The sequence below is a fragment of the Cavia porcellus genome, unplaced genomic scaffold (assembly GCF_034190915.1).
Source record: "Cavia porcellus strain 051 isolate PalLab524CR breed Dunkin Hartley unplaced genomic scaffold, mCavPor4.1 scaffold_1, whole genome shotgun sequence".
NCBI classification, from domain to species: Eukaryota; Metazoa; Chordata; class Mammalia; order Rodentia; family Caviidae; genus Cavia; species Cavia porcellus.
Window position 1 is genome coordinate 236,949,462 of NW_026947484.1, and position 26,145 is coordinate 236,975,606.

A 26,145-nucleotide genomic window follows, 5' to 3' on the forward strand; every position below is an offset into this window, starting at 1 on the left:
ACTTAGATGAAAAACTGGAAGTAATGTTATTAAAATATTCTATTTGTTGTAGGTTTCAGATTATCTTGAAGTAATCAAAGAACCAATGGATTTATCAACAATAATAACTAAAATCGATAAACATAATTATCTGACTGCTAAAGATTTCCTGCAAGATATTGACCTCATCTGTAGCAATGCTTTAGAGTACAATCCAGATAAGGACCCAGGAGGTAAGGATGCTTAGGGCCCCATTCACTTTGAAATTAAAGAATAGTTTACAGTTTAAATATTAAATCTCACCTATGGTTTAGATAAATAGATTGATTTCAAGATCTATTATTGTGTTTAGACCCTTCAAGAGACTAATTATCTTAAAGATAATGTTGCTTAGAGAATTTTGTATTTCTGAGTACTGTGTTTTTGGTTTATTTCCCATATTTACTTTTTGTTTTTTTAAACTTATGTTCTGATTTTTGCTCAGATTGGTGGGAAAACTGAGCAAATAAGAATGTAACTTTTATTTATGTAGTCAGCTCTAGCAGTGCTGATAGACACAGAGGATTTTGAATTTTTGGGAATGCAGAGTATATCGAAGTGCTCTTTTATGTAGAATGTCTGTTCTAAGGGTTTTGGCTATTTTTATGTAATTTCATTGTTCTACTTATAATCCTATCCATATGAAAGCCTGTTGTCCCAACTCTTCATTTTTTCCTCCAGGAACATATGTGTAGTAAAGATGAGTTTATTGTAAATAAGGATGAATATTTGTTATGGGGAAACCATGTAAGATTTGCACTTTCATTAAGTAATCTTGGGGAAAGTGTAAGGATGTGAGACTGCAGAGCTTTATATGCTATTAAGATATGAGATAATTTTAAGATTAGGAACTGTAAGAACCTATAAAAACACCCATCTTAATCTTTTGTGCATCTGTGACCAGTTTTGTGCAAGACAGTTTTTTCCTGGAGGGGAGACATTGCATTTATTGTACACTTTGTTCTAGTACTAGTACACACTGTAGTATGTATTGAAATAATTAGACAGCTCACTATAATGCAGATGAGTAGGAGTCCCTAGTGTGGTTTTCCTGCAACTCGATGGCCCCATCGTGGGGTGTGGGAGAGAGCGGCACTGAAAGTATGTTTTCTCTGGTCTGCTCTGTCTCATTTGGGTTGCTCTCACTGCAGAAAACCATTCCTCCCAGAATTACAATTTTGGAAATGGAACAGACTTTTCAGCGCGTTTTTGGAAGTCTCAGGACTTTAATCCTGACCACTTGGAGATGTGAAGTTATCTCCAACATACTTTTAAATTAAATCACCATGATTGGTAACCTCAAGCAGTTGATCCTCTTCCCCCAGACAGAATCAGATCGTTTGGTTTCTTTACAAATGGCTTGCAGATTCACTCCTCTCCAGGTTGAGTCTTCTGTGGTTAGAAAATAATGGTCAAACTCTTTTAAAAGCTGAGACAGGTGATCATGCACCAACTGGGAAAAAGAAGCCCTGGCTAAGTCTTTTTCAAGATCTCTGCTAATGTTTGAAACATAAAAAATTCCAGCGTTTACTTGAATGCAGCCACTTTATCTGCTGAACTGAGTACTCTCCTGTGAAGTAACAGGTCAGGTTTGTTAAGCAGGTTGACTGTATCGCACAACTAAGCGAGTTTTGTGACCCATTCTTTGTCACTGCAATACTCTGTCAGTGGTGATGGGTTTTTTGAAAGAAATGTCTAGAGAACTCAGAAACTGTGACCTGTGAACTGCCATTTCGCTTCTGCGTGTAAAAGAAGATAGTGTATATTTTGCATCTGTCTCCTAACAGAGCTGCATGAACAAATGTGATTTAAGGACATATATTTCAAACTGATTGATAACTTTAATCACATTCTGCAAAATGTTAAGTTCAGTGGCGTTGTCTGGCTAGCCAGCATTTCTCTGTGGGCGACAGTGTGTTGATTCCCATTTAGAATCTCACCTGTTTGACCACAGTGAGGAAACCAGAAGACAGTCCAGTCATGGCAGCTGCTCTGTCCATACATACAGCAACACTAAATTGCTATGTTAGTTTTTCTGCTATGTTGTCATCCTAAAATTTGAATAGTTCCGCAGCCGTGTTGTTGATTGGCAACAGAAGTGCACTTGCTACAAGCCCATCCCAGGTGTTCACTCGTCATTTGCTGACAGGGTTTTAATAAATCTGCAGGCAATTGATATTTTTAATGGTCTGTGCTCCCCAGCACCAACACCACTGCCTCAGCTCCACTTCAGATCATCAGGTATTAGAACCTCTTCAAGACTGAACAACCTAAGTCCCTCTCATGTACAATTCATAGTACAGTTCATGTTCTTATGAGACTCTGATGCTGCCACCACCTCACAGGAGACAGACCTAGGTAGTAATTTGATCACTGGGGAGTGACTATAAATAGAGATGTTTCACTTGACCTGCTTCCTAACCACAGACTGGTCCTGGTCCATGGCCCAGGGGCTGGGGATCGCTGGCCTAGAAAGTCCAAAGAATGGAGCAATGTGAAAGATATGATTGGTGAAGAAATGACATGTATTCATATTTGCGGAGAGAGGATTGTGTTTGGTTATATTCGTTTTTAGAACATGGTCTTGTTTTTGTCAGTGTTTAATGCTTTTACAGAGAGACTTTGCTTTTGTCTTGACTAATGATTGTGATTGGTGATAGTGTCTGATGCTGATCTGCGAAATTAAATTTAACATGAGTACACTGTTGGTTAGCTGACAGTACCAGGCCAACTCCCAGCTGCTGGGAGATTTTTTTCCCCTTTTCATTCTATTGAGAATTTTCTTAAATCAGTGATGCACAAATAAAGTGCTTCTTATTTTTAAAACAGTTATCTCACATTTTGTTAACTGAACATGTTTACAGTTTGTGTTTGCATGTGTGTGTGTGTAGTGGTTCTCAACATACTGCATGTGACCAAATGGCCTGGATTCCTCAGTTCTGCATGAAATTATTTTTCACTTGGGATTTGACCATGGTAAATCATTTACTTTAATTCTTAGTTAAGAGGCAAAATAAATCCAACAGTTTTCAAGAGGTTATTTGCCTCTTATAGTTTGTTGGCTTCATGTGTTTTATAGAAAAATTTATAAAAGTAAGGATAAAGGAGAAAATTTGTGTAAACTGTATTCCCATTTTGTAGTGTCAGCCCTCCCTTCTACCTCAGGGATGTATTACAAATACAATATATACATGCATATTAATTTTAAAATAACTGTATGATTTTGTTACTCCTGTATTTTGTAAAAAGCTTAGCAGCTAAAGAATGTATTTCTTTCAAACGTAAAATGCCGTATGTAGGAGCGTAATGCTGTGGCCTGTGACTGTGCTTCCAGTTACTTAATAATCTGCGAGGAGGAGTACTTGAGCCTGAGAGTTTCAGGCCGACGTAGGCGGCACAGTGGCTGATGCTCTCTGCGGAGCCATTGGCAGATGCAGTGAAACAGCATCTAGGTGTTTTAGCTCTCCCCTATATTTATAAGCGCTGGTAAACACTTTTGTAACAAGTTTTTATGCATATTTTAAATTATTTCCCAATAATAAATTCCTTAGGGTGGAAATTATGGATCCAACAAGGTGTGTCTCTTATGGCCTTTAATTTGTAAGTTTAAAAACTTCACTAAGCATATTTTAAAAGTACAGTAGCAGCACGAGGCCCAGTGCTAGGCAGTTGGCAGTTTCGTGCGAGCTGGGGAATCTTCCTCCTCACCACGTCCCTGCCTGCCTGCCGCAGGGTGGAGAAGGAGTGTGAGTGCATCTCGGCCCCTTCTCCCTGCTGGGGCCTGCGGGAGGCTGCAGTGTCTTCACAGCGCTCTGAGCAGTGTGTGAGAGCACTTGTGTGGCGACAGACAGACGCAGCCTGCTAGTTTCTTAAGACCCAGAGACTGCTTGTGTTACACGGTATGGTAGTGAAAATAGGGCTCTGTTTTTAAACTTTGGCTTCACTCCCAGTTCAGCTATTTTGCAGTTCTTTACTTTTAAAGTTCTCTAAACTTTTTCATCTGTACAATAAGGATCATAGTATTATTCTTTATTAGGGTGGTTGGAAGGATTAATTGAGAAAGTGTATTAGGCTGAATCTTAGGAAATTACTATTTCCTTGTGGTTCAACCTATGTTAACCTCTTATCATAATGCCTACACCATGGTGTTCCACCAAAGTTAGCTGTTGACATTTATACATTTATTGTCATTAGTATTTAAACTGTATTTAAGGAACCTAAATTAGGTCTTTAGGAGGTACCTGTATATATTTGATCTAAGAAGAGCCCCTTATGCATTATGGGTATTACATTCTCTCTACTATATTTTGAATTTCTCCTAATTTGGACCAAACCTAGGGAGCATGAAAAAGAATTTGAGCTCTTAGACAAAGCCAGTTGAAATTAGTTCAGATTTCCCTTCTAAGTAATTAGGTGTAATTGCATTCATGCTAATAAAACCTTTAAGAACAAAGCAGTGGTTTCTGGTACAGTATAACCTTTTACTACAGAATGTGATTCTGTAAAGAATATGGCTTTATCTCATAGGGAGGGTTAATTTGGTATACTTGCAACTTTCCTCTTTTGCTCTTTTAGGTAAATACATACAGTGGTATAATTCAATTCCTTTTTTTGTTTTGTTTTGTTTTTAAAAATATCTTTAGTCAAGAGGCCTGTTTTTTTCTTAGCAGTAGAACCACTTGTTATGCACCAGAAAAACCACCTCAGGGTCTGTTATGTTGCAAGTAGAAATTACATGAATGTTGTATTACTTTTACAAGCTCCCTTGAGTATTTGAAAGCTTACAGTGTTCGGTTTTGCAGAACACTTGGCCATTTGGGAAGAAAACTAGCTTATACACAGAAGACAAAAGCCAACAATTTGAAAAGTTATGCATGTTGCCCAAGTATTTACCAAGACATTCTCCCTAGAGGATGAGGTGGGCAGAATATAAATGGGGAATAAGGAGAAGTTTAAATTGTAGGTCCTAATTGTGACCTCTACCTAGTATTTGACCTTATTTATGATGTTACATGTTAAGTTTGACTTTCCCATTCTTGGTCTTAAAAGTGTTTGGTCCCAGCCCCATTCTTTTTTTGTTTGTTTGTTTTGTTTTTGTTTTTGAGACAGAGTCTTGCTATGTAGTGCAGGCTGGCCTTGAACTCACTTGTGTAGTAGCCCAGGCTGAACTTATATGATCCTCCTGCCTCAGCCTCCCAAGTGCTGGGATTACAGGCATGAGCCACTGTGCCTGGCTCTGGTCCCATTCCTATACATTCCTTCATTTGACTAATTTTGCTGAACTTTCATCCCTAATCTTAAAATTTTGTACCAGTTGTGAGGGAATAAAGCTTTTAAATTCAGTTGAGATTTAGGAAGGAGTCCTCTAGAGTCTGCTTTTAGAATACTTTCTAACTTATTTACCATAGTTGTAGTTCCTAAGTTCTAGACTGAAACCAAGATCATTTGTATTTCTTTTAGTGTTTATGATTATCATATGGAAATTACTGACCTGGATCCTGGATGCTTAGATTACAAAGGTAGAATGACAGTTCTTATTCTTTGAGATAGAGTCATAGTACATTGCAATGTTGTGATAGCTCAGTAATGCATACTGCTAGATAACTGCTGTGTGGCAGACATTAATCTGGTTGTAATTGTATTACTCTGGTAGTGCTGCCATAACAAAATACGACAGACCAGAGGCTTGAACAACAGAAGCTTACTTTCTCGCAGCTTTGGAGGCCATCAGTTCCAGATGAGGTGTCAGCCGCTGAGGTATCTCCAGAAACCTCTTCCTGCCTTGCAGGTGGTCTTTTCTCTGCAGCCCCTTCTCTTTGCTTGTGCATCTTTGACGTATCCAGGTTTCTTACGGGGACACTAGTTAGTCAGACTGGATTAAAACTCACCTCCATGTTAACTTAATTACCTTTTAAAAAGTTACATTGTGATGTCCTGAGTCTCAGAGCTTCAAGTGAAGAATTTGGATGGTACACAGTTCAGGCCATAACCATTGCATGTGAGCTGTGCCTTCTATCTAGAAATTCATTGATTTTTAGACTGGACTAGTGAACTTGTCTAGTTACTGGTGATAATAGTATCAGAAAGATGAAGGGGACAGTGTAGGTGGCAGTAGTAAATAATGTCTTCAGATGGCAGTGGATGATTATGTGGCAGCACTGTAGGGTCTAAACAAGGAGGGTGTTTGAGTGGCGCACAGAGAAGTGACTGTGTGGGGCGAGCGGACTGGGAGGAGTGTGTGCCCCAGGCTCAGAGGAGCGGTGCCTGGGTGTGCAGAAAGCACATCTGCAGAACATCCACTGAGGAAATACTGTGCTGTCTCTGCATCAGTGGTTTGGAGTTAGAGACCCACGGATGTGTAAGTGCAGCTCTATCTGGGTGTGGCAACGCATGCCCTGATCCCTGCACTCCGGGAGGCTGAGGCAGGAGGGTCCCTCACAGTCCAGTCTTCAGGTAACAGAGTGAACTTTCACAGATGTAAACTTCAGTGATATTATTTCCCTGTTTTTTTTAATGACGTTTCCTTTTTTGTAGGATAAAATTATAAATCCTATCAAGAATACTGGTCCGTGGTTTCTTACTTACGTGATTTCAGCCAGCTTCCTTGGCCCTTGAAGTCTTTTTCCCCAGGATTTTTCAGCGGATTACCTGAGTCTGCTCTGGTTTGCCTGACTCTTTCAGTGGTTTCTCCAGTGCAGGACACTGCAGCCTGCAACGCCTTTTCTTTGGGGCTGTTCTAACTCAGTCAAAACTGGCAGCCCCTGTTGGACTTAATGGGGTTTTTGAAATGGGAATGTTGGGAATGGAGCCTGCCTGGCAAGCGCGAGGCCCTCAGTACCATTCCCAGGACCAAAAATAGAAATGGGAAGGTTTATATGTACATATGAGGGATTATCTGTGTAATGTGCCTTTGCTCCCTAGTCCGAAAAACTTGAAAGCTGCAATCACATGTCTCGTTGTGTCTTGCCTTCTCTTGTCCTGTTTTACCCCTGCTACCGTGTAGGCACCACCTGGCTTTTCCCAGTGTGGACGATGAACAGTGTTTGTTGAATGAAAAGATAATGAAAATACATCAGAAGTAAATGTACCAGTGTGTCCTTTGAGCGTTTTTTCATGGTGGTCCTGAGGATTGAACAAGGAACTTGTGCATCATAGACAGGCACTCCACCTCTAACTGCGCCCTCAGACTTCATATTTAGTTTTAAATTTTGAGACAGCCCAGGCTGGCCTCAAGCTAGTGATCCTCTTGCCTCATTGAGCCTGGCAGCATGTTTATTTTTTATAACATTTTCACAGTGAACAATTACAGCTTATCAAAAAAGTTATAAAGCATATCTTTGTCTATACTTACTTAATGCCTTTACTGGAAAGGAAAGTTTTTTGTTTTGTTTTCTCCTCCTCTCCTCTGCTTGGATTCTTGTTCTCTTAGTACTGTTATAAAATAAGTTACCCGTGTTCTTCCTTTCAGTGACTCACTCAGCTCCAGAGGGCACTGTTGGCACTGGCACTGCTTGTGATGGGGAAGCAGAGGCTCTTCCTTCAGTGCCCTGTTTGGTTGTGGTTTACCAAGAATCATGTTCATGCGTCTCTCTGCATCTGCCTAACAGTTTATGTACCATCTTGCAGACTTCATCTCAGAAAGTCATTTTTGTATTTCTCCGATTCTGTCACGTTTTTAATAGGTCTCCCTCATTCAGGATATATTCTATTCTTTACCACAGGTTTACCCAGTTCCAACTTAGGCAGAAGATCAAGATTTTCTGAATTCTCGGTATCACTCTATGGTACCTGTGGAGCTGGGAAATACAGTGAATATCCTCCAAATATTTTTCACTTTATTGAAAACCACACATTTTTATTTTCCAAAATTCAGCATAAAATCCTATATGATAAAGGTTATTACTTTGTACTTTGTGGTTTTAAAGGTTCAGTTTTCAGAAAGTAAGTAGCTTATTTTTTAACCCATCATTAAAATTAACTCTCACATAAAATGCTTTATTACAATTTCATGTAAATGTTTATTATTTCTGTTTTTAAGATGTCCTGTGCTAATGTGTTTTTATTTGAATCTATGATAAATTTATACTGATTTTTAACAGATAAAATAATTAGGCACAGGGCGTGTACCCTGAAGGACACTGCACACGCCATCATTGCTGCAGAACTGGACTCAGAATTTAATAAACTTTGTGAAGAAATTAAAGAAGCAAGAATAAAAAGAGGTAAGTTATAGAAATAAATTTGTTACCGAATCCTCGCGTATTCACTCAAAATTGAGAATCACTGAATGATGCTTCTTTAGGGAAAATAATGTGTTTGGAGGCACAGCATTTGCTTTTTTTTTTTTTTTTTTTTCTTTTTGAGACAGGGTCTCGCTATTCAGTTCAGGCTGGCCTGGGGCTCACTTTGTAGCCCAGGCTGGTCTCGAACTCACAACCACCCTCCTGCCTTAGCCTCCCAAGTGCTGGGATTATAGACGTAAGCCACCACACCCAGCTACAGCATTTACTTTTTCAAATTATAATTTTTGGTTGACATAATATTTGTACATTGTCTGTGAGTTACCATGTAATATTTCAATTCATATATATGTTGAGTAGTGACCAGCTCAGGGTGCTTAGCATATGAGGAGACTTTTATTATTTCTTTGCGGTAAATACATTCAAATTCCTCTCTTCCATTTGAATATGTATTAATGCATTATTGTTAATGAGATTTACCTTGTGGTGCGTAACACACCAGAACTAATATCATTTACCAAACCATGATATTGTACCTGTTATTTTCTGACACTAATCTGTATCTTACAAATTCTCAAGGTGTTGACTGGTTGGTTGTTTTTTATACCAGGAATCAAAGTCAGGGCCTCACACTTGCCAGGCAGGCGCTGTTCTGCTGAGCTAGATCCCCTGCCCTGCTTTGAGACAGTCTTGCGGTGTTGACCATGCTGGCCTCGAATTTGTGATTCTGATGCCTGATCTTGATGCCTGAGCCTTCTGGGTAACTAGGAGTAAAGGGAGGTTCTCTCAGGCCTGGGTCAAGGGTATTTTAAAATTTCACCTCTGTGAAAGTTTTGGTGCAATAGTACATAAGAATAAAGTATTTTTTAGTGAAGTATTTCTTTTGGAAAAGTATATCTTTATTTCTCATTGATTTCTCTTAATGGTTTTGATACTAGATATGCTTTCATTTCAGAGTTTAGTTTACATCCAGTAGCTGGTACTTGAAAAACACTTTACAACTATTGTTTTCCCCCTCTCTATTGAAGCTTACATGCAATTTTATTATCAAAAACAGAATTAGCAAATGTGGTTTGTTCATTTGATCTGTAGCTATGTCCCTGAGGAACTCAGACTTTAATAAGGGAGAAAGAAGTGTAAAACAAACCTAGTGTAGTTTGAAGCGTGGTCACCACACGGAGGAGGTGTGACCTCCTTCGTAAGAGCCCAGTAATGCGGACAGAGTTGAGGAGTAAATGTAAGAGTGTTTTCTCTGGTGGCCTGGGCACAGGTGTCAGGGACAGAAGGGATTGTAAGCTAAGGGCACACAGGTATGAAGCGGCGTGGTGTATTTGGGGAGCATTAAATTGTTTGATACTATGAAGTGTAAACATTTGGTAGGAAGTAGGGCTTAAAAGGTGAGCTGGGTCCAGGACATTACAATTATGAAGAAACTTCTGCCTCTTCAGAGATCTCGCCCATGACCAGTGTAACTGTGGTAGCACTTGACATTGTGTTTTTTCTGTCCCTCTTCTCTTTCTTGAGGATGTAAGTACTGTGAATGTCTATGTTATAGCCTTATACACAATAGGTTTTCAATAATTATTTGAATCAACTGGGCCATGCAAAAGAGTTTGGACTATCTTGTAAGTCAGTGTTTTTTGAAATGTGTATATTGGTTGTGTGTGTGGTCTTAGAGCTAGAGAATTAGATTCTTTGAGAATGATAGGATCAAGAAATCTACATTTTAACAAACCATTTAAATAGTTTTTATGTACCTTAAAGTTTGATGATGACTGTCATAGTAGCAGAAGTCATTAAAGGATTTTAAGTAATAACAGAATGAACTGGTCAAGTTACTTTGTCAAGCCAGATACGGTGACACATGCCTAAAGTCCCAGAACTTGGGAGGCTGAGGCAGGAGGATTGCTGTGAGTTTGAGGCCAGCCTGGGCTACACAGTGAGTTCATGGCCCGTTTGAACTACATAGTGAGATTTCATATAAATAAGTCAATAAATAAATACTGCTTTCGCAGCAAAAAATAGCATAGTGTCAGTGTGTTAAAACAGGGAAATGAGGAATTATTTAAAAAGTTGTCAGAACTAGGCTAGGTATTTAGCTCAGTGGCATAAGCGCCTGCCTGGCAAGCATGAGGTTGTGAATTCAATCCCTGGTACCACCCCCCTCCCTCCCCAAAAAGTTGTAAGAACCAGTTTGGAAAAACAGTTTGATACTTTCTGAAAAGTTAAGCATAGATTTACCTTATTGGCCATTGATTCTATTCCTAGGAATCTGTCTTTAAGAGAAAGGAGAATGTACACCCACATAAAAACTTGTATGTGAAAACGTGAATATTCATAGGAATATTATTCATAATAACCCCAAACTGAAAACTATGCAAATGTCTGTCAGTTGATGAATGAACAGACAAAATAGTATATCCATACTGTGGCATACTCCTGAGCAATAAAAAAGAACAAAATATTGGTGGATGAACTTTAAAAACATTACGTAAGAAAAAAAAGCCAGTTATAAAAGATTTCCTAATCTGATTCTTTTCATATAAAATTCCTAGAGATGGCAAGTCTGTGGAGACCCAAAGTAGAGTGGAATTTTCCAGGGACAGATACCTATAATTGGATTGCTGTGGCAATCGGCACAACTATAAATATTTACTAAAACTTACATGATTGTATTCTTAAAACAGATGATTTGTGTGTTATGTAATTGCATGTGGAGAACAATCGTGCTTTTTTGTGGAAAAGAAACCAGTTTTCTTTAATTTAACCTGTCTTTAAGATACTCAGTTGGAGAAGCAGGTAGGCAGTTGGGTAGTATATGGGCTGGAAGACAAGAGACCTTCAGGCTAAAGAAACAGATGTGAGATTTATTACATAAATAGAGTGAAAGCTAAATATGTTATGATGCTATATGAAGGAAGATGTAGCCTAGGAAAGTGGAACCCTGAGAAACACCAACATGTAGGGACCACGTGGAAGAAAAACTTGCAGTGAAGACAATTGAGACAGAATGATTACTCGTAGGAAGATAATACAACACAACCAAATTCACTGCACTGTGGTGTGACGGGAAGCACTGTCAGATTGCAGCAGTTGGTGGGGATGAAGTTCAGTGACCCAGGAAACACCTGCTGTGCTTTCAAAGGTGGCAGGAGAGCATGGCTTTTAGACAATATATAATCTATTTCTTACAGTCATAATGTGAAAAATGTCCCTTTGTGAATGTAAAGTGTCCCTTTGTAAAATGAGTAAAAATTAAGCTTCTTTGGCAATAACCGTAAGTTTAGCCTGGTAGATGTTAAAAAATATTTTTTATGATTTTAAATCTAGTTTCTTTCTCATCTTAAAAGACACTATTTTCATCAAAATTAAAAACTGCCCCAGTATAATTAATGACTTAAAAATTCAGTTTTGTATTTCAGACCTTTTTTTTTTTAACCTTGTTGGTTTATGTAGCTGGGAATTTTTAAATAGGTATTGCTTATCTTCTGCTTGCAGGCTTATCGGTAACAGCAGAACAAATAAATCCTCATGGTACTGGAGCTCGAAAGACAGAAACTAGAGTTGAAGAGGCATTTCGACACAAACAAAGAAATCCGATGGACGTGTGGCACAACACTGCAAATAAATGTGCATGTGAGTATTTGAGGTCGTGCAATCCAGTAGTGGGAACGACTCAGGAGGATGCAGATTTTTTAGGAGTTGGGTGCACAAGTCCAAATACTACTGTTTTTTCACAGCTCTTTGACTATTCTACTATTCTATCTTTTCAGAGCCAAAGAACTTGCGGGGTAAGATGCTGACTCAGAAATGTTTCCTGTTTGTTATTTTCTCTGCCTATTCAGTGTTTGTTTTCATGATTAAATCAGGTTTGAGTATTTTTCAGTGGTCAGCTTTGGTTTTGAGATAGAGAAGTGGAGGCAGTAGACTTCCTGTTCGCTCTTCCTGTTCTCTTATTTTCCCCACTTATTCATGGGGAAGTGGCTGATTTGGAGGTTAGAAGTAGAATCTCCCGCAAGAGTATTTCGTGCTCAGCTTGAGAAGTCTGCACAGCTTTTTTTGTCTAGTTTTGTGTGACTTATTTAGGGGAAAAATTCAGTGTTCTCAGTTTTCCTTTTCCTTTTTGTTTTTGAGACAGGCTGCCTTGAACTTGTGGCAGCCCTGGGATCATAGATGTGTGCCACTCTGCCCAGCTCAGTGTTACAGATTTTACCAGTCCCTTTCACAATACCTATTGTACCTTTTGGATCTTATTTACTCTTGCAGTTTTTTACACTAGGGAGACAATATGATGTTTACCGATGCAGTCTGATTTATTTCACTTACCAGTGTGGTCTCTAGTTGCATCCATTTATGTATAAAAAAGCCTTGAGTTTCTCTTTCTTTGTAGCTGAGTAGTACTCCATTGTATGAAAAGACCATATCTTTTCTATCCATTCCTTGATTGATAGGCATTTGAGTTGTGTTCAAGATTTAGCTATTATAAATTGTGCTGCTGTCAACATGGGTGCACATATATCACTGTAGTATGATGTTTTCAATTCTTCTGGAAAAATATCCAGGAGGGAGGAATTGCTGTGTAAAATGGCACCCCTAACCCTAGTTTTTGAGGACTGTCCATGGTGATCACATCAGTCTACACTCCCACTAGTAGTTTCCCTCCATACCTCCAACATTCGTTACTAGATGAATTTTTGATGTAGCCATTCTTTCTGGGGTGAAATGGAATCTCACTGTTGTTTTAACTTGCATTTCTCGAATGACCGGTGATGTTGAACATTTTTTCATGTATTTATTTGCCATAGCATTGAATTTGAATAAGGAAATCATACTCACTTTTGAAAAACTTGTCCTTGGGGGCTGGGGATTTAGCTCAGCGGCATAAGCGCCTGCCTTGCAAGCAGGCAGTTGGGAGTTTGATCTCCGGTACCGATAAAAAGGAAAAAGACAAAAAAAGAAAAAGAAAAACTTGTCCTCCTGGATTCTTAGGGGAGAAAGTTTGATAGAAGACTTCTGGTGCATTTAGTTGCGATGCAGTTGATGAAAGCTATTTAATCTCGTTGTATCTCAGATCATGACTTGGATTATGTAACACTGCACTCTTTTTTTAAACTTTGAAAGGCTTTACATTCTCTGCACTGGTACAGATGTCTGCTAATGGAAGTACTTTGAATATTTGCTATAGGAAATTTAAGTTTCCTGATTAAGAGTATTTTTAACCTATAGATGGGGGTTTTATTTTTACCAGTAGATGGCATATGTGATACATAATTTGTTAAGTAACTCAAATGATAAATCTAAATGTTCTTAAGGGACTATTAACTTTTCTAAGGTCTTGCATTTTTTTTTTTTTTTTTTTTTTTGGTGGCACTGGGAATTGAACTCAGGACTTGCCGAGGTCTTGGTTTTTTTTAAACAAGGTCAGTGATGCTATAAAAAATTGGCTCTAAAGATTGTGTTTCTAAACAAGCTTTTTTTACAGGGTGCCCTCATTAAAGGAGTAGTATATTAAGGATTAGGTCCCAAGTATATATTCACTTCTACCAAAAGTCATGTGAAAATACTACACAGTGAAACAGGGATTTTATTCTAGTGTAATAAAAATGTGATCAGATGCTCATATTTTGCCAGAATTTTGCAAAGCATTAGAAGTGATACAAGGAGGAGGAAATGCTTTTATCTCCTGTAGAGCAAACTTTTGTCTCCTGTAGAACAAGAACATTTTCTCTATTACTAGCCAGAATGGAAGCATTAGATGTGAACTTGCTTCAGTAGGGCTCCTGGCCTTTGCTTGGTGTGCTGCATGTAATGAAATTAAGCAGACTCTTATTGAACTAAGTTTAGCCTCTTACCCTGGAGTTCCATGGCTTAGGAAGGAGAAGGGAATCCCTTGTACTTTTGGTTACATGGTTGAAGACAGAGAGAGGTTATAGTATGAGAAGTGGTGCAGTAGATAGCAGAAATCTAACTCCCCCCTAGAGTGAGAACAAGGTGTGTGCCTTTCTGTAATCTTCAGTATGGACCACATTAGTTTCTTATTAAAGTGGTGACAGGTGCCCGTCGCCTAGACTTTACCAACTTTTAACAGTAGACTAATATAAGAATTTCCTTCTTAATGTTAATTGGCCTATAATTGTAAACTACAAAAGCAGAAATGGGAGAAAAGAAACAGTATTTCTAACAGTGTTACAGTTTTGCAGGAAAAATAAGCTTTGAGCTAAATGAGTAACTTGGATTTTAGAGATGATTTCAGAAATCTTTAATAGATACACTCTTAGATGAGAAAGAATAATAATTTTAACTAAATATTCATTCTTTGTGAGTACCATGGTGTCTCTAGAAACTCAGTGGGCTTTAAAGGTGAAAAAATGAAAGCAGTGTGTGGACACATCTATGTACACTGTGGATGGGCTGTAAGTTCGTAATGACCTGAGCAAGTGTCCCTGCGGGGAAGACTGACTTTACCAGTGCCCTCTGGTATACATAAAGGAAATTAAAAATTATTGGGTGCATTGTCACCTGGAAGCCCTAGTCGTTTCCTCATCCAACAGTAGATTCCCCACAGTTTTTGTAGGTCTTTTCACGTAATTGACCAAATATTTCTTTTTAATATGTCATTACTGTTTTGTTGCTTTGATAGCTAGCGTAGGGCTTAGTTTTCCCACATATTTTCAAATAACAGTGCAAGAAATTAATACCGTAGGCCAGTGGTGGTGAACCTTTTAAAGATTTCAGTGATACAAACAGCCTGGTGCAATGTACATGCGTGCCATAGGTTTGCCACCACTGCCCCAGGTGAACTGTGTGTGCTAAAATAGGTTAACAGTCGGCTGGCCAGATTGTCCGTAATATCTTTATAGTGCTTCTGTTGTGCTTGCTGTGCTGACTCTTCTTTCTGGAAGAAGCAGTGGAGATTTCTCTGTGGGGATTCTTGTTATCATTCTGTCAAGTAATATTAGCTAATATATTCATTCCTTTATGTTGTTTTAGGGGTTATTTCTTAGGTGACCTTGCCAGCAAAAGCATCTACTTTCCTGGGGGAATTGGAGGGTTGTGTCTGGTAATGTGGTTATTCTTTAAATGTATCTATTACATGATTGCCCTGTGGGTGTTGAAAATTAGAAATAGCTATAAAGTAGAATCCAGGGCAATAGAAAATATTAATACCAAGTAAGCTCGTACAGGAAGGAATATTTTTAAAAAATTTTTTCATTCAGAGTTCATTTCTGACTTCATTGTATTTGTAGATCATGAGGATTAGTTAGCATGGATGTCAAGAGCTAAGAGACTAGTATGGATTTACTTTCTTTTGGCTCATCTGTGGTGAACACATATGAAATAGATATTGTACTACAAGTTCTACATATCTTTTTTCCTTCCTTGTAAAATAGTTCGTGTCCGGAGAAAATCAAGGCGACGATCCCAGTGGGGTAAAGGAATTATTAAGAAAAGGAAAGTCAATAATTTAAAAAAAGATGAAGAGGACACCAAATTTACCGATTATGAGAACCATCCAGAGGAGAGGAAGTTGCTGGAGAATGGAGAGTTTGAGGTGAGCACTGACTGCCACGAGGAAAATGGAGAGGAGACCGGAGACTTGTCTGTGACCAACGACGAGTCTTCGTGTGATGTCATGGACATGGACCAGGGGCAGCGGCTGAACAGCGGGGCAAGTGTGAAGGAGCACTTCGCATCAACCGAAGAGGAAAGCTCCAACGAGTCTCTGCTGGTCCACACCACCAGTTCTCTCCACCCGGAGCAGACAGCTAGGAAAGAGCCTTTTCTTAAAGGAAACTGTCTAAACGGTGAGGTCTCCACTGACAGTTTTGAAGGCATACCGGTTCTGGAGTGCCCGAATGGCAAAGTCGAAGAAGTCCCTCTCTGTGGTAGTGGAGATACATGTAGTTCTGAACAAAATGTTCTTCTGGAGGACCAGTCAAAAGAAAACCCAGACGCTTCACAGGAAAGCCCTGGAGATGAGCCTGAGAAACCAGAAGCCCTGGAATGTAGCAGTAACGAGAAGTTAGAACCCGGCCCTGACGTGGAGGCTAAAGATGCAGAACTAGATAAAGAAGGTAGAGCTAATATTTTACAGCTCCTCTGGAAGGCTTAAACTCCAGAGTTAATTCATTGCATATTTACCTCATGTCTAGCGGCAATAATGAAAATTATGTCAAGTCTGAGATTGTGTTAAAGTTCTCATCTCTTTCCTTAGAAAAGTGTGCACATATATGTCAGGTTGTTGAAGGTTTCAGAAGTTTTATGGTTGAGAACGTACTGTTTTTCTGCCTGCGAACTCTCTTCCCTCCTTCCTGATTATCACCTCTGTCCTAAGGGATTTCTGATTAAAAGCTGAGGACGTCCACAGATGTTTAAAGGATAGAATTTCCAGAGTTATTAGAAATGGATATTTTAATAGTGTGTGTTTAGAAAGACAGACAGCCCTGGAATAAACTGGCACTCGTGTTCATGGTGATCCTGCAGCATTGAGCTGTGTCTGTTCCCCAAGCCTGATTTTCCGTCTTGTAGGTTACACTTGCGAGTGGTGATGCTGCAGGGTTATAGTGAGCCGTGAATAGTGGCTGGCTGTCACGGTGGCTGGGACGTGCTGAGGCCGTCTCGCTCCAAATGGTCACCATTAGGTGACTCCTTAGGATGATCCGGCTGATTGGTTGATGTGCAGGACCAGAGTGGAAGGAACGCACAGCGGTCCCTGCCTGGCCCTTTTCTCAGAGCACCTGGCCAGCTCCTGACTTCTCATGGCTCCGTGATCCTTTTAAGAAAAGCTGAACTGTAAAATACAGTTCGGGGATTGTGGCCCATCTTTGCTTGCTGTTCTTAGGCTCGCGTGGGATGAAGTGATTGAATATCCACATTTCCCTCTCGGACATGTCCTCTTCCTACACTGAGCCAGTCTGAAATTGTGTCATACTCGGTAATTGTGCAGCTTTACCCTGGAGTTTTGGCCATGTGGGAAAAGTTTTCTTTTGTTTTCCTGATAGTTTTCTTAAGCCTTTTAGTATGGAAGTAGGAAAATATTGTTCAAAGTCCTATAATATTTTATGGGTAGAGAGGAATTTAGTATTCCAAAATGTTGCCTGGTGAGAATTTTTTTTTCCTAATATTTAATAATAGTAGTTTTAAGAACAGTACTTACTCTAGGCTATCATATAGACAGAACTTTTAAAAAAGTATGTTAAAGATGATGTAATGAACTGGGCAGAGCAGGAAATCCGATAGGAAACAGAATGAATTCAGGGAGGAGTTCATTTAGGGTTACTTCTTTATTCAGTTTCAGTAAACTTTCAGAAAAAACTTACCAGTTGTTGTGCTTGGTGTCCCAGCTACTGCAAAGGGAGGGAGGAGGATGGCAAGTTCAGAACCTGCCTAGGCAGTTTAGCAAGAGACCCTGTTTCAAAATAAAGCACCAGAGAGGCTGGGGATGCAGCTCAGTGGTGAGCACTGCGAGGGTGCACGACGTCTGGGCTCAGTCCTCACCTCTGCCCCGAGGCTGACCTCAGGATTCTGTGCCATCAGGAAGCTCTAACGGTCTCTGCTGTACAGGTGTGTGACTCGGAGCTTTCATTTGGAGTTGTTAGAGCAGTCTTAGCTGGTGAAACGGTTTGTCATCTATCTGTGTGCTTAGTCCTGTAGAAACTCATGGATGTACTGATGAGGGTCAGTATTGATTTCAGCAAAACTCTTGAAATGTGATCATTGAAATGAATAAAAGCTTGTGCTTTAAAGACTGCATGAAAAATAAGATTTTTGTGATGTGCTCTCAGGCTTTTGAAGGCAACGCTGGTTTTTTTTACTGCTTATTAAGGAAGTAGGCGTTGATGAGAAGAGGGGGAATTTAATGAAAAGGGTGAGTGCAGGAGAGAGGCGCAAGTTTCTCCTTTATGTCTGTGACCTGAGCCAGGCCCTCTACGCAGTTCTGACACAGCCCAAGCTCACCTTTCTGTTCTCTCCCCTCAGGCTCCTCTCGGAGTAGTCTCACTTGGGGTGACAGAAGTTTCAACGGCTGACCTAGCCCTTCTGCCCCTCAGAGTATTACCAAATTATGCTCACTTAGCCCTAAATTTCTATTTTTTCAATCTCATTAGTCCTACGAAAATATTAGCAGGAAGTAATTATATTAATTCACTCTAAGGTATGAAAGTATCAGCCCCATTACTTTTGTTCTAGGTTTATATTTTTAGAAAAATATTATAAACCAAATTAATAAAATCTTAGGCAGTGTAACAGAAAAATAACTTTCAGCAAGTGTTAGAAAATGTTTTAGGTTTGCAGGCAAATATGTAGGCAGGCTGTTCCCATTTTATTTCAGTATCTGCTTTTTTAGGTTGGTTGCTGTCTTCTAGCTTTGAAAGCTCCAAAATTTTAAATTGATAACTACCATAAAGAGAATGAAGACTTTATTATAATTCAGTGCTTAGAAGTGAAGATTGTTTTTCTAATGGATATGTTTATTAGAGAATATTCTAGTGTAACTTGCTTTGATAGTTGTGATTTAGTTTTCTTTAATCAGATTACTTGTTCTTACCAAAATATCGTTATCACTTAAAGAATATGCTTGTCCTGATCCACAAAGGATTTGTGATGAGTAAAATATAGTCATTTCAGTTGCTTAAAACTGATTTTTTTTCTTAACTTTTATTTGCTGCAGTGTTTTTTCCCCTGCCCTTAATTGTAGGTGCTTCTAAAGTAAAGAAATGCCGTAAATTAATTCTGGAGCAGGCAAAAATGACAAGCTTGGAACTGGTTCCAGAAGAGCCATCCGAGCCTGTGCCACCTCTTATAGTTGATCGTGAGAGGTTGAAGGTAAGCCTAGCTATTCCTCGTTACTTTTCAGTGAATGGAAGGGTATTTGAACGCTGTGGGCAGATGAGTAAAAACTAGTTTAGATTTAAGCTAGGGGTATTCTTGACCCAGGCCTTCTGCTGAAGGAGGAGTTCACAGTATGGGCACAGCCTTGGTAAGAACGAAGCCCAGCAGCCTTCCAGCCTCAGCTGTCATTTTACACACTGTGGCGCCTGTTGTCTAACCACCGAAATGTAACTGTCAGCGTGAACAGTGAAATCCAGCTACTTTTTTTGCAGGGGTGGGGGTGGGGGGTGGAGGGTGGAGGTGCAATCCTAGTTTTATTTATTTATTCTTTCAAACCCATTTATTTCAAAGAGAAGAAATAAAATTTCAAAACACAACAATCAGGGAGGGAACAACAATGTTCAAACTACATTTTCTCCTTTTTTCTAATTTTTCTTAGAAATTGCTTGATTTGTTGGTAGATAAAAGCAACAATTTGGCAGTTGATCAGCTTGAGAGATTGTATTCTCTCCTTAGTCAGTGCATCTACCGTCATCGTAAAGATTATGACAAATCACAACTTGTAGAGGTAAGTGCTTCAGTCACGACGTGCAGTTACTTGTCCTAAAGCAACTGTTCTACCTGTCTCTTTTGTTTGTTGTTTGTTCATTTTTGTTCTGTGTTGTTCTTTTGAAACAAGTTCTCACTGAACAGTTCAGGCTGACCTTGAGCTCACCGTGCAGCCCGTGGCAGTCCTTCTGCCTCAGCCTCCCGAGTGCTGGGATTACAAGTGTGTGCTGGCCTGCCTGGCTTACCTGTTTCTGACAAGAACACTTTGAAGACTGAAGATTAGATGAATCAGCCAGCCTTGGGGAAACACCACTAGGCACATGCACTGTGGAATGCTGAGGCAGGAAGACTCACAAGTTTGAGCCCAGGCAGGGCAGTTTAGGGACTTCATGAGACTGTGTCTCAAAAACAAACAAACAAACAGACTGGGGAGATAATGAAGTTAAGTCCTCAGTACCCCCGGAAAAAGAAGAAGAAGAAAAAAGGTCTTAAGTTCTATTTTGAAGAATTGAGACTTTCTATACCATTTTTCTGTCAGCAAAGAGCAAAGCACTCTGGAGTTTCTTATCTGGATCTGGATAACAGCATGTCACAGCTCTGTCCTCCCTGCTGGGCTGGACGTGCTGCCTGCGCCCATCACATGGACTGACCTGCACTAACAGTGAGAGGAGGACTTAGGGGTCCTCTCGTGTACTCACAGCTAGTCCTGTGGGGTGGCTCCATCAAGGGATGCGTGGCCTTTGCCTACATGCTTTCAGAGATGATCTGTTCCTTTTCTAGACACTGTTGAACCATAGGGAAGCTCTCTTGTCAGTGAACTCTCATATCATTTACATCAGTAGGCCACGCTTCCACTTTTTGAGGTCAGCTGCACGAATGTAACCCTCATCCACCCGCTGAATGGCTGGGTGGTTATCTTTTTTTTTTTAAATTTGCTTGTTAATTTACCTTCTCTAACTACTAAGTATCTATTGAGGACCTATGTGCCGGATACTCTGAAATTTTTGAGATGCAAAGCATAATAAAAGCAAACTTCTTATACATAAAGTACATTTCTATTGTTAAAGGTACTAAGGCTTTATATGTGGAGGATGCACTTACTTTTTCATGTGTAGTAAGGATATTAGGTTTAAATCAGCTGGGGGCTGGGGATTTAGCTCAGCGGCATAAGCGCCTGCCTTGCAAGCAGGCGGTTGTGAGTTCAATCCCCAGTACCGATAAAAATGAAAAAGACCAAAAAAATCAGCAAAAGAGCATTTAAAATTATTTTTTGGGGGCCAGGGATTTAGCTCAGTGGCATAAGCACTTGCCTGATAAGTGTGAGATCGTGAGTTCGATCCCTGGTACAAAAAAAAAATTTTTTTTGTGATCACATTATGAGTTTTAGTTTTCTGAAGCTATACTAAGTTGTAGAGTGTGTGTGTGTGTGTGTGTGTGTGTGTGTGTGTGTGTGTGCGTGTGTGTGTGTGAGAGAGAGAGATACTAGAAAGCACAAATGAGAAAAAAATGTATCACTCATATCCCACCATCTAGAGGACATTAGTTGGTGTTAATCTTTTGGAATATCAACCCTAACCCTAACCCTAACCCTCAACCCTCAACCCTCAACCCCCAACCCTCAACCCTCAACCCCCAACCCCAACCTAGGGTTAGGGTTAATCTTTAGGAATCTTTTTAGATGTCTAGAGGTGCATAATGTGTGTAAGTGTCAGAATGTGTATTTTAAAATTGGGATTATATTTTTGTTTTGCAGCCTGATTTTTCCCCACTATGCAGAGATGTAGAAAAGAATTTTGTTAGAGCTGTTTAAAGACAGAAAAGAAACCCAAATATCTTAAATATATTTGATATTTGCTGACTGTAATAAAATGTGCATGCAGGGCACTGCTCTTTGCTCAGTGGTTGCATTTTCATTAGCCGAGTGAATCGGATGCTCTTCGCAGCAGAGCATCTCTCAGTACGACGGATGTGGGACCCTCGTAACTATGGGCCCAGTTTAGAGGGGCGGGGCTTTGACAGGACAGGCAGTGAGTGGCAGCCTCTCCCGCCTCAGCTCCGGGCAGAGTCAGTAGCCATGGAATCAGGTGCTTTCTGCTTTGGGCCCAGGCTACCCTGGAGGTCCTGAGTATGCTTGGGAAACTGGAACATACTGAGTAAGCAGATGCCCAGGCTCTGCAGTGCGGCTGCTTATGTTCACATTTGAACTCTGCGGCATTTTAGCTGTCAGATCACTTATCCCCTCTGTGGTACAGTTACTTACATCTGTAGAACAGAGCTTAGAGCAATACCTGTCTTTTACCTTCAACATTATTGTGTATTAGGTTAAATCATGCCTATATGTATGTATATTATATATACGCATCTTATGTGTCTACAGTATCTGTGAATTTCACACGTTTCTTGGTATAATGCCTGCCCTGAGTTCCTCACCTTACACTGTCATCTCCATCCGCATCCTCGTGGTACTCAAACCCGTTCTTGTATCACTGATGTGAATCACGCCCTGAGTGTTACTGTCTCTGCCATCTTCGTTTACCTAAGTATGAAACAGGAGGTACTTGGAGTTACCTAGGGCGGATGGGTTACGTAGTAGCTCTGGGATTGTAATCCAGAAAATACTCCGATTGAACGTGTGTCTCAGGTTCTTTCTCTAAGAATTTGTATGTGAATTCTTCCACAGTGAGGACGACTTTCGTCTTTTCTTCAGTAGATAACACGTATGTCTTTTTCTTACAGGAGATGGAACGAACAGTTCATATGTTTGAGACATTCCTATGAACTCTGAAGATGAGTGGTTTATCCTCTGCCATCTGCTCCTGACAGAGCAGTCTTCTGAGCCATTCGATTTCAAATTGCACCAATCACGTGCAGAGCCTTGGTGTAAAGCGCTCTCTCACTCATGTTTTTCTCTGTTGAATTTGGTGCTATTGTCTCAGGTACCTGAAACCAACCAGCCTACAAGAACCAAACAGAACTTCAGAAACATGTTGTATTTTCCATAAGTAAGAAATACAACCCCACAGCTTGGAGATTTTGGTGCTACAGAAACTGCTTTCGCGTCTGCTCCTCTTTGTGCACTCTCGGAGACTCTTTTAAGGGAGCAGACCAGCGAACAGGAGGAGACTGGATGGGGCAGTTCTAACTGTGTCGAATTGTTTAAACAGTGGGCAACTTGTTTTGCTTTTGTCTTTTTATTTTTTGTTTTGTTTTTTTTTTCCTCCTCCTTTCTATCCCTTTCATCGTATTTCCCTTTCTGGGTAATGGACTGAAACCTGTTTTAGAGTTGGCTGTGGTATGTTCTGGTGGGAAACTAAAGAAACCAGATGAAATTAGATTAGGCTCTTCAGAACTGCCTTTAATGTGCCTTTTTATTCATTTGAGAAAGATAAGGCTAAATGGGCTCATTTGTAGCAAGTAAATTAGGACATTTTCTTTGATCACAACCTTGAAAATAAGTTTTGATACTGTGTCATTAAGAGACAACCAGTGTTTTGGTATTAAATGCCTGTCTTGTTCTCAAAGCTCAGTCAGGACACTGTAAGCCACATAATATGCTAAAATAATGTCTTCTGTTTCTGTGTAAGAAACATGTAATAATAAAACAACAATAAATAATACACAGTCCACAAAAAAACCCACACACTTTTTTTTTATTGCTGATAAATGATGGCCAGAAAATAGACAGTAGCCATTCCTTTGTCAGAGGCAATTTAGTAATTACTCATATTTGAGTTTCCAGAGAAAAATTATTTTCATGTTTAGGAAATTGTTCTGTTTAAAGCCAGGACTTGCCAAATGGACAGAAAAGAGAGGAATTCGTCAGAATCTCCATAAAATTCATTTTCTGTATAATTGCAAATGAGCTCTGGTATGGTCCTTGAATAACAGTATTAATATTTAAATCCCTTCCCATAAACTTACAGCTCTTCATTTTGATTGGAACCTATTTTGGATCTTGTCGAGTGATTTCTGCGAATTGTATTTACCTGAAATTAATTATGGATTGCGAGTTTTACAAAAACTTTCTACCAATTGGAGACATAGTCTAGGCAGTTGCAGAGAGGCAAAGGGAATGCAGTGACATTTTGTATCAGATAATTTTTAACAAAACGTAGAAAATTTTGCCGACAAGTTGGCTTGCTATCTTCATTTATTATAGCCGTTAGCTGCAGGTGTGTCTTTCCAATATATGCAACACATGTAGTTTGGATTTTAATTAAGGCACATGGTCTTGGACTACTGCAGAGATACTGAGCTACCTCAGCTTTTTGTGTTTTAGTTACCAACAGTGTTTACAGTGTCCTGTAATCACTCTGCCACGGTTTACATGCTGAAGCTAAGGTACTTGTCTCCTTGTCCCTGGCTGTTTGTAGTGTGCAGAAAGCGCACTCTGGCCTAGGCTACTGCAGTAATCCCAAGTGCTTCTTTGCATTCACATTTACCACCTTCTTATTACAGCTTAATTTTTATAAAATGCCACTTGTTTTCTTTATGCCTAGTCTATGAAGTTTTCATGATATGCAGTTAGTCATATGATTCCAGATGGCACCCATGTAGACACACTGTATTTTTAAGGTGGGCAAGTGTGATTAACGATGAATCATTTTAAAGGGGAGGTCATTTGAAGCCTCTAATTTGATTATTGGGAAGATTTTCATGCTTTCTTTAGTATTTATTACCATCATACCAGTTCAAACTATTTTACTGTCTGATACATTAGCATTTTGTATTTTGATGGGAATTGTTACAGAATTTAAAGATTTGATGAAATATGATGTAGCAGATTTTTTGTAGCAAGTTTCTGGTAAAAGGGTTTTTTGCAAGTCTCAGGTTCTTGCTGCACTATTTTTTTTTAATATTTATTCCAGTTACTCTAATTCAGAGGCATTCTCTTCAAGTAACAGCAGCACTTGTGAAAGGAAAAAAAGTGCATTTCTTAGTAGATTACTAAATTTGTACAAGTTAATTAAGATTTTAGCCGTCAGTGAGTTTGAGAAGGGTAATTTATTTATGTTTGGCATTAGGATGCTTCCAAAAGATCATGTTTCTGTTTTCATTTATCCTTAATGTAAATGAAGAAATCCGAGGCAAACCGTCAGTGTAGGAACTGCCACTTTGAACAGCTAGGTCTTAAAGAGAAAGTCAGTCTCATGCCAAGCGGGGGGAAAATGAGCTAAAATTGTAGCAACTTTTCCAGCTCTCCCCCAAAAGAAACACACTACACCAATTTTGCTTATATTACAGATATGTGGTGGTTCTATATTTTAAAGCAGCTTGTGAAATTATCCAAGTGGACTCAATTTTGTTTACCTTTCTGTAAGTTCTTAATTTTTGCTGTATAGCATTGGCGAAAATATGTACAAATTGACCTCTGTTCTTACTTCCTGTTGTGACCATTATAAATGATAAGCTCCTGTGTAAAACCATGCTCTCAGATCAGTGAAGTACGTATCAAAACCGCACACAGCCCAGCAGTAGGTCATTCTCAGCTGTGGGGACCCTGGGAGCTTTTTGAAGATGATGGAACCACATTAGGGTTGAAACTGATGGCTGTGGAGTTAATTGTGATTTGAGCTTGAAGCTTACCTGTGATTAATTTTTAAAACACCCTTTCATAACTTGATTTTTCTCATATGCCAATGTATTTGTAGGTTTACTGGATTTCATTTTTAGGGAGTGGGGTGGTAATTTCTTCCCTTTTTGATTAAGTTGGTTCAGCTATGGTGCTATTCAGTAGAAATCTTCAGTGTCAGGTCCCGTAGCTGAATGCCATTGTTACTATAATTATTATTTGTAATCATATTGTAAGCTTGAATTTGGGCTTGTACCTGCATCTTTTGTATTTTGTACATTTGGTTACTTAGACTTCAGGAGTCCTTTTTGGTTTCAGTCATGTATGTCTACTTTGTAGGTTAAGTAGACTTCATCAATTATGGTCTCTTTGGGTTTGTAGTTTAATTTAGAATTGTGTTAAATTGATGTTTTACATTTGACTTCATTTTACATTAGTTTGAAGTAAATTATTTAATTTTTGAATTCTGGAACATTTACTGTAATTTGTAATATAACTGCTGTGAAATACTTGAATAAAGATAATAAGAAAAATATGTCTTAGCTTAATTATCATCTGTGTGGCTGCAAATGTAGGGCTACTTTTCCAGCTTCTGCCGTCTGTTTTACGGATAGAGCTTACTGATGTGTATCAGACACCTCCAGAAAACCTTGTTGTAGCTGCGTGTGATTGTAATCCTAGCACCCCAGGAGGCAACGGGGGTATGATAGCCAGCCTGACTCAGTGAGAGCCTGTCTCAAAAAAGAAAAAGGGCAAGGGGGTACCTCACTGGGAAGGCCGTGGCTCAGCCCCTGATCTACAAAATGAACAAATGAAAATAATGTTAAAAATCTTGTTATATGTGCCTTGTAGATTTTAAGTACCCTTCAGAAGCTTTTAACTGGAAGCTTTTTGCTATTCAGAAATGTTGGTTTTAATTCATAGAACTTTTGAAGA

At 39.3% G+C, this 26,145-nt stretch overlaps 1 protein-coding gene across 7 annotated transcripts in view; it reads left to right on the top strand.

Moving 5' to 3' along the window:
- Atad2b (ATPase family AAA domain containing 2B) overlaps positions 1 to 25,744 on the top strand; it is a 145,620-nt gene extending 119,876 nt beyond the window's left edge. For 5 of the 7 annotated variants that reach the window (XM_063231829.1, XM_063231808.1, XM_063231816.1 and 2 more), the window contains 7 exons: positions 53 to 212; positions 8,118 to 8,240; positions 11,757 to 11,894; positions 15,650 to 16,333; positions 18,928 to 19,082; positions 19,528 to 19,656; positions 22,374 to 25,744. In XM_063231829.1, coding sequence (XP_063087899.1) covers positions 53 to 212; positions 8,118 to 8,240; positions 11,757 to 11,894; positions 15,650 to 16,333; positions 18,928 to 19,082; positions 19,528 to 19,656; positions 22,374 to 22,415 — 1,431 coding nt within the window. In that variant the 3' untranslated portion in view covers positions 22,416 to 25,744. The remainder of the gene's footprint in view (positions 1 to 52; positions 213 to 8,117; positions 8,241 to 11,756; positions 11,895 to 15,649; positions 16,334 to 18,927; positions 19,083 to 19,527; positions 19,657 to 22,373) is intronic. The other 2 variants (XM_063231825.1, XM_063231820.1) reach the window with 1 other exon arrangement.
- Positions 25,745 to 26,145: the final 401 nt, after the last annotated feature.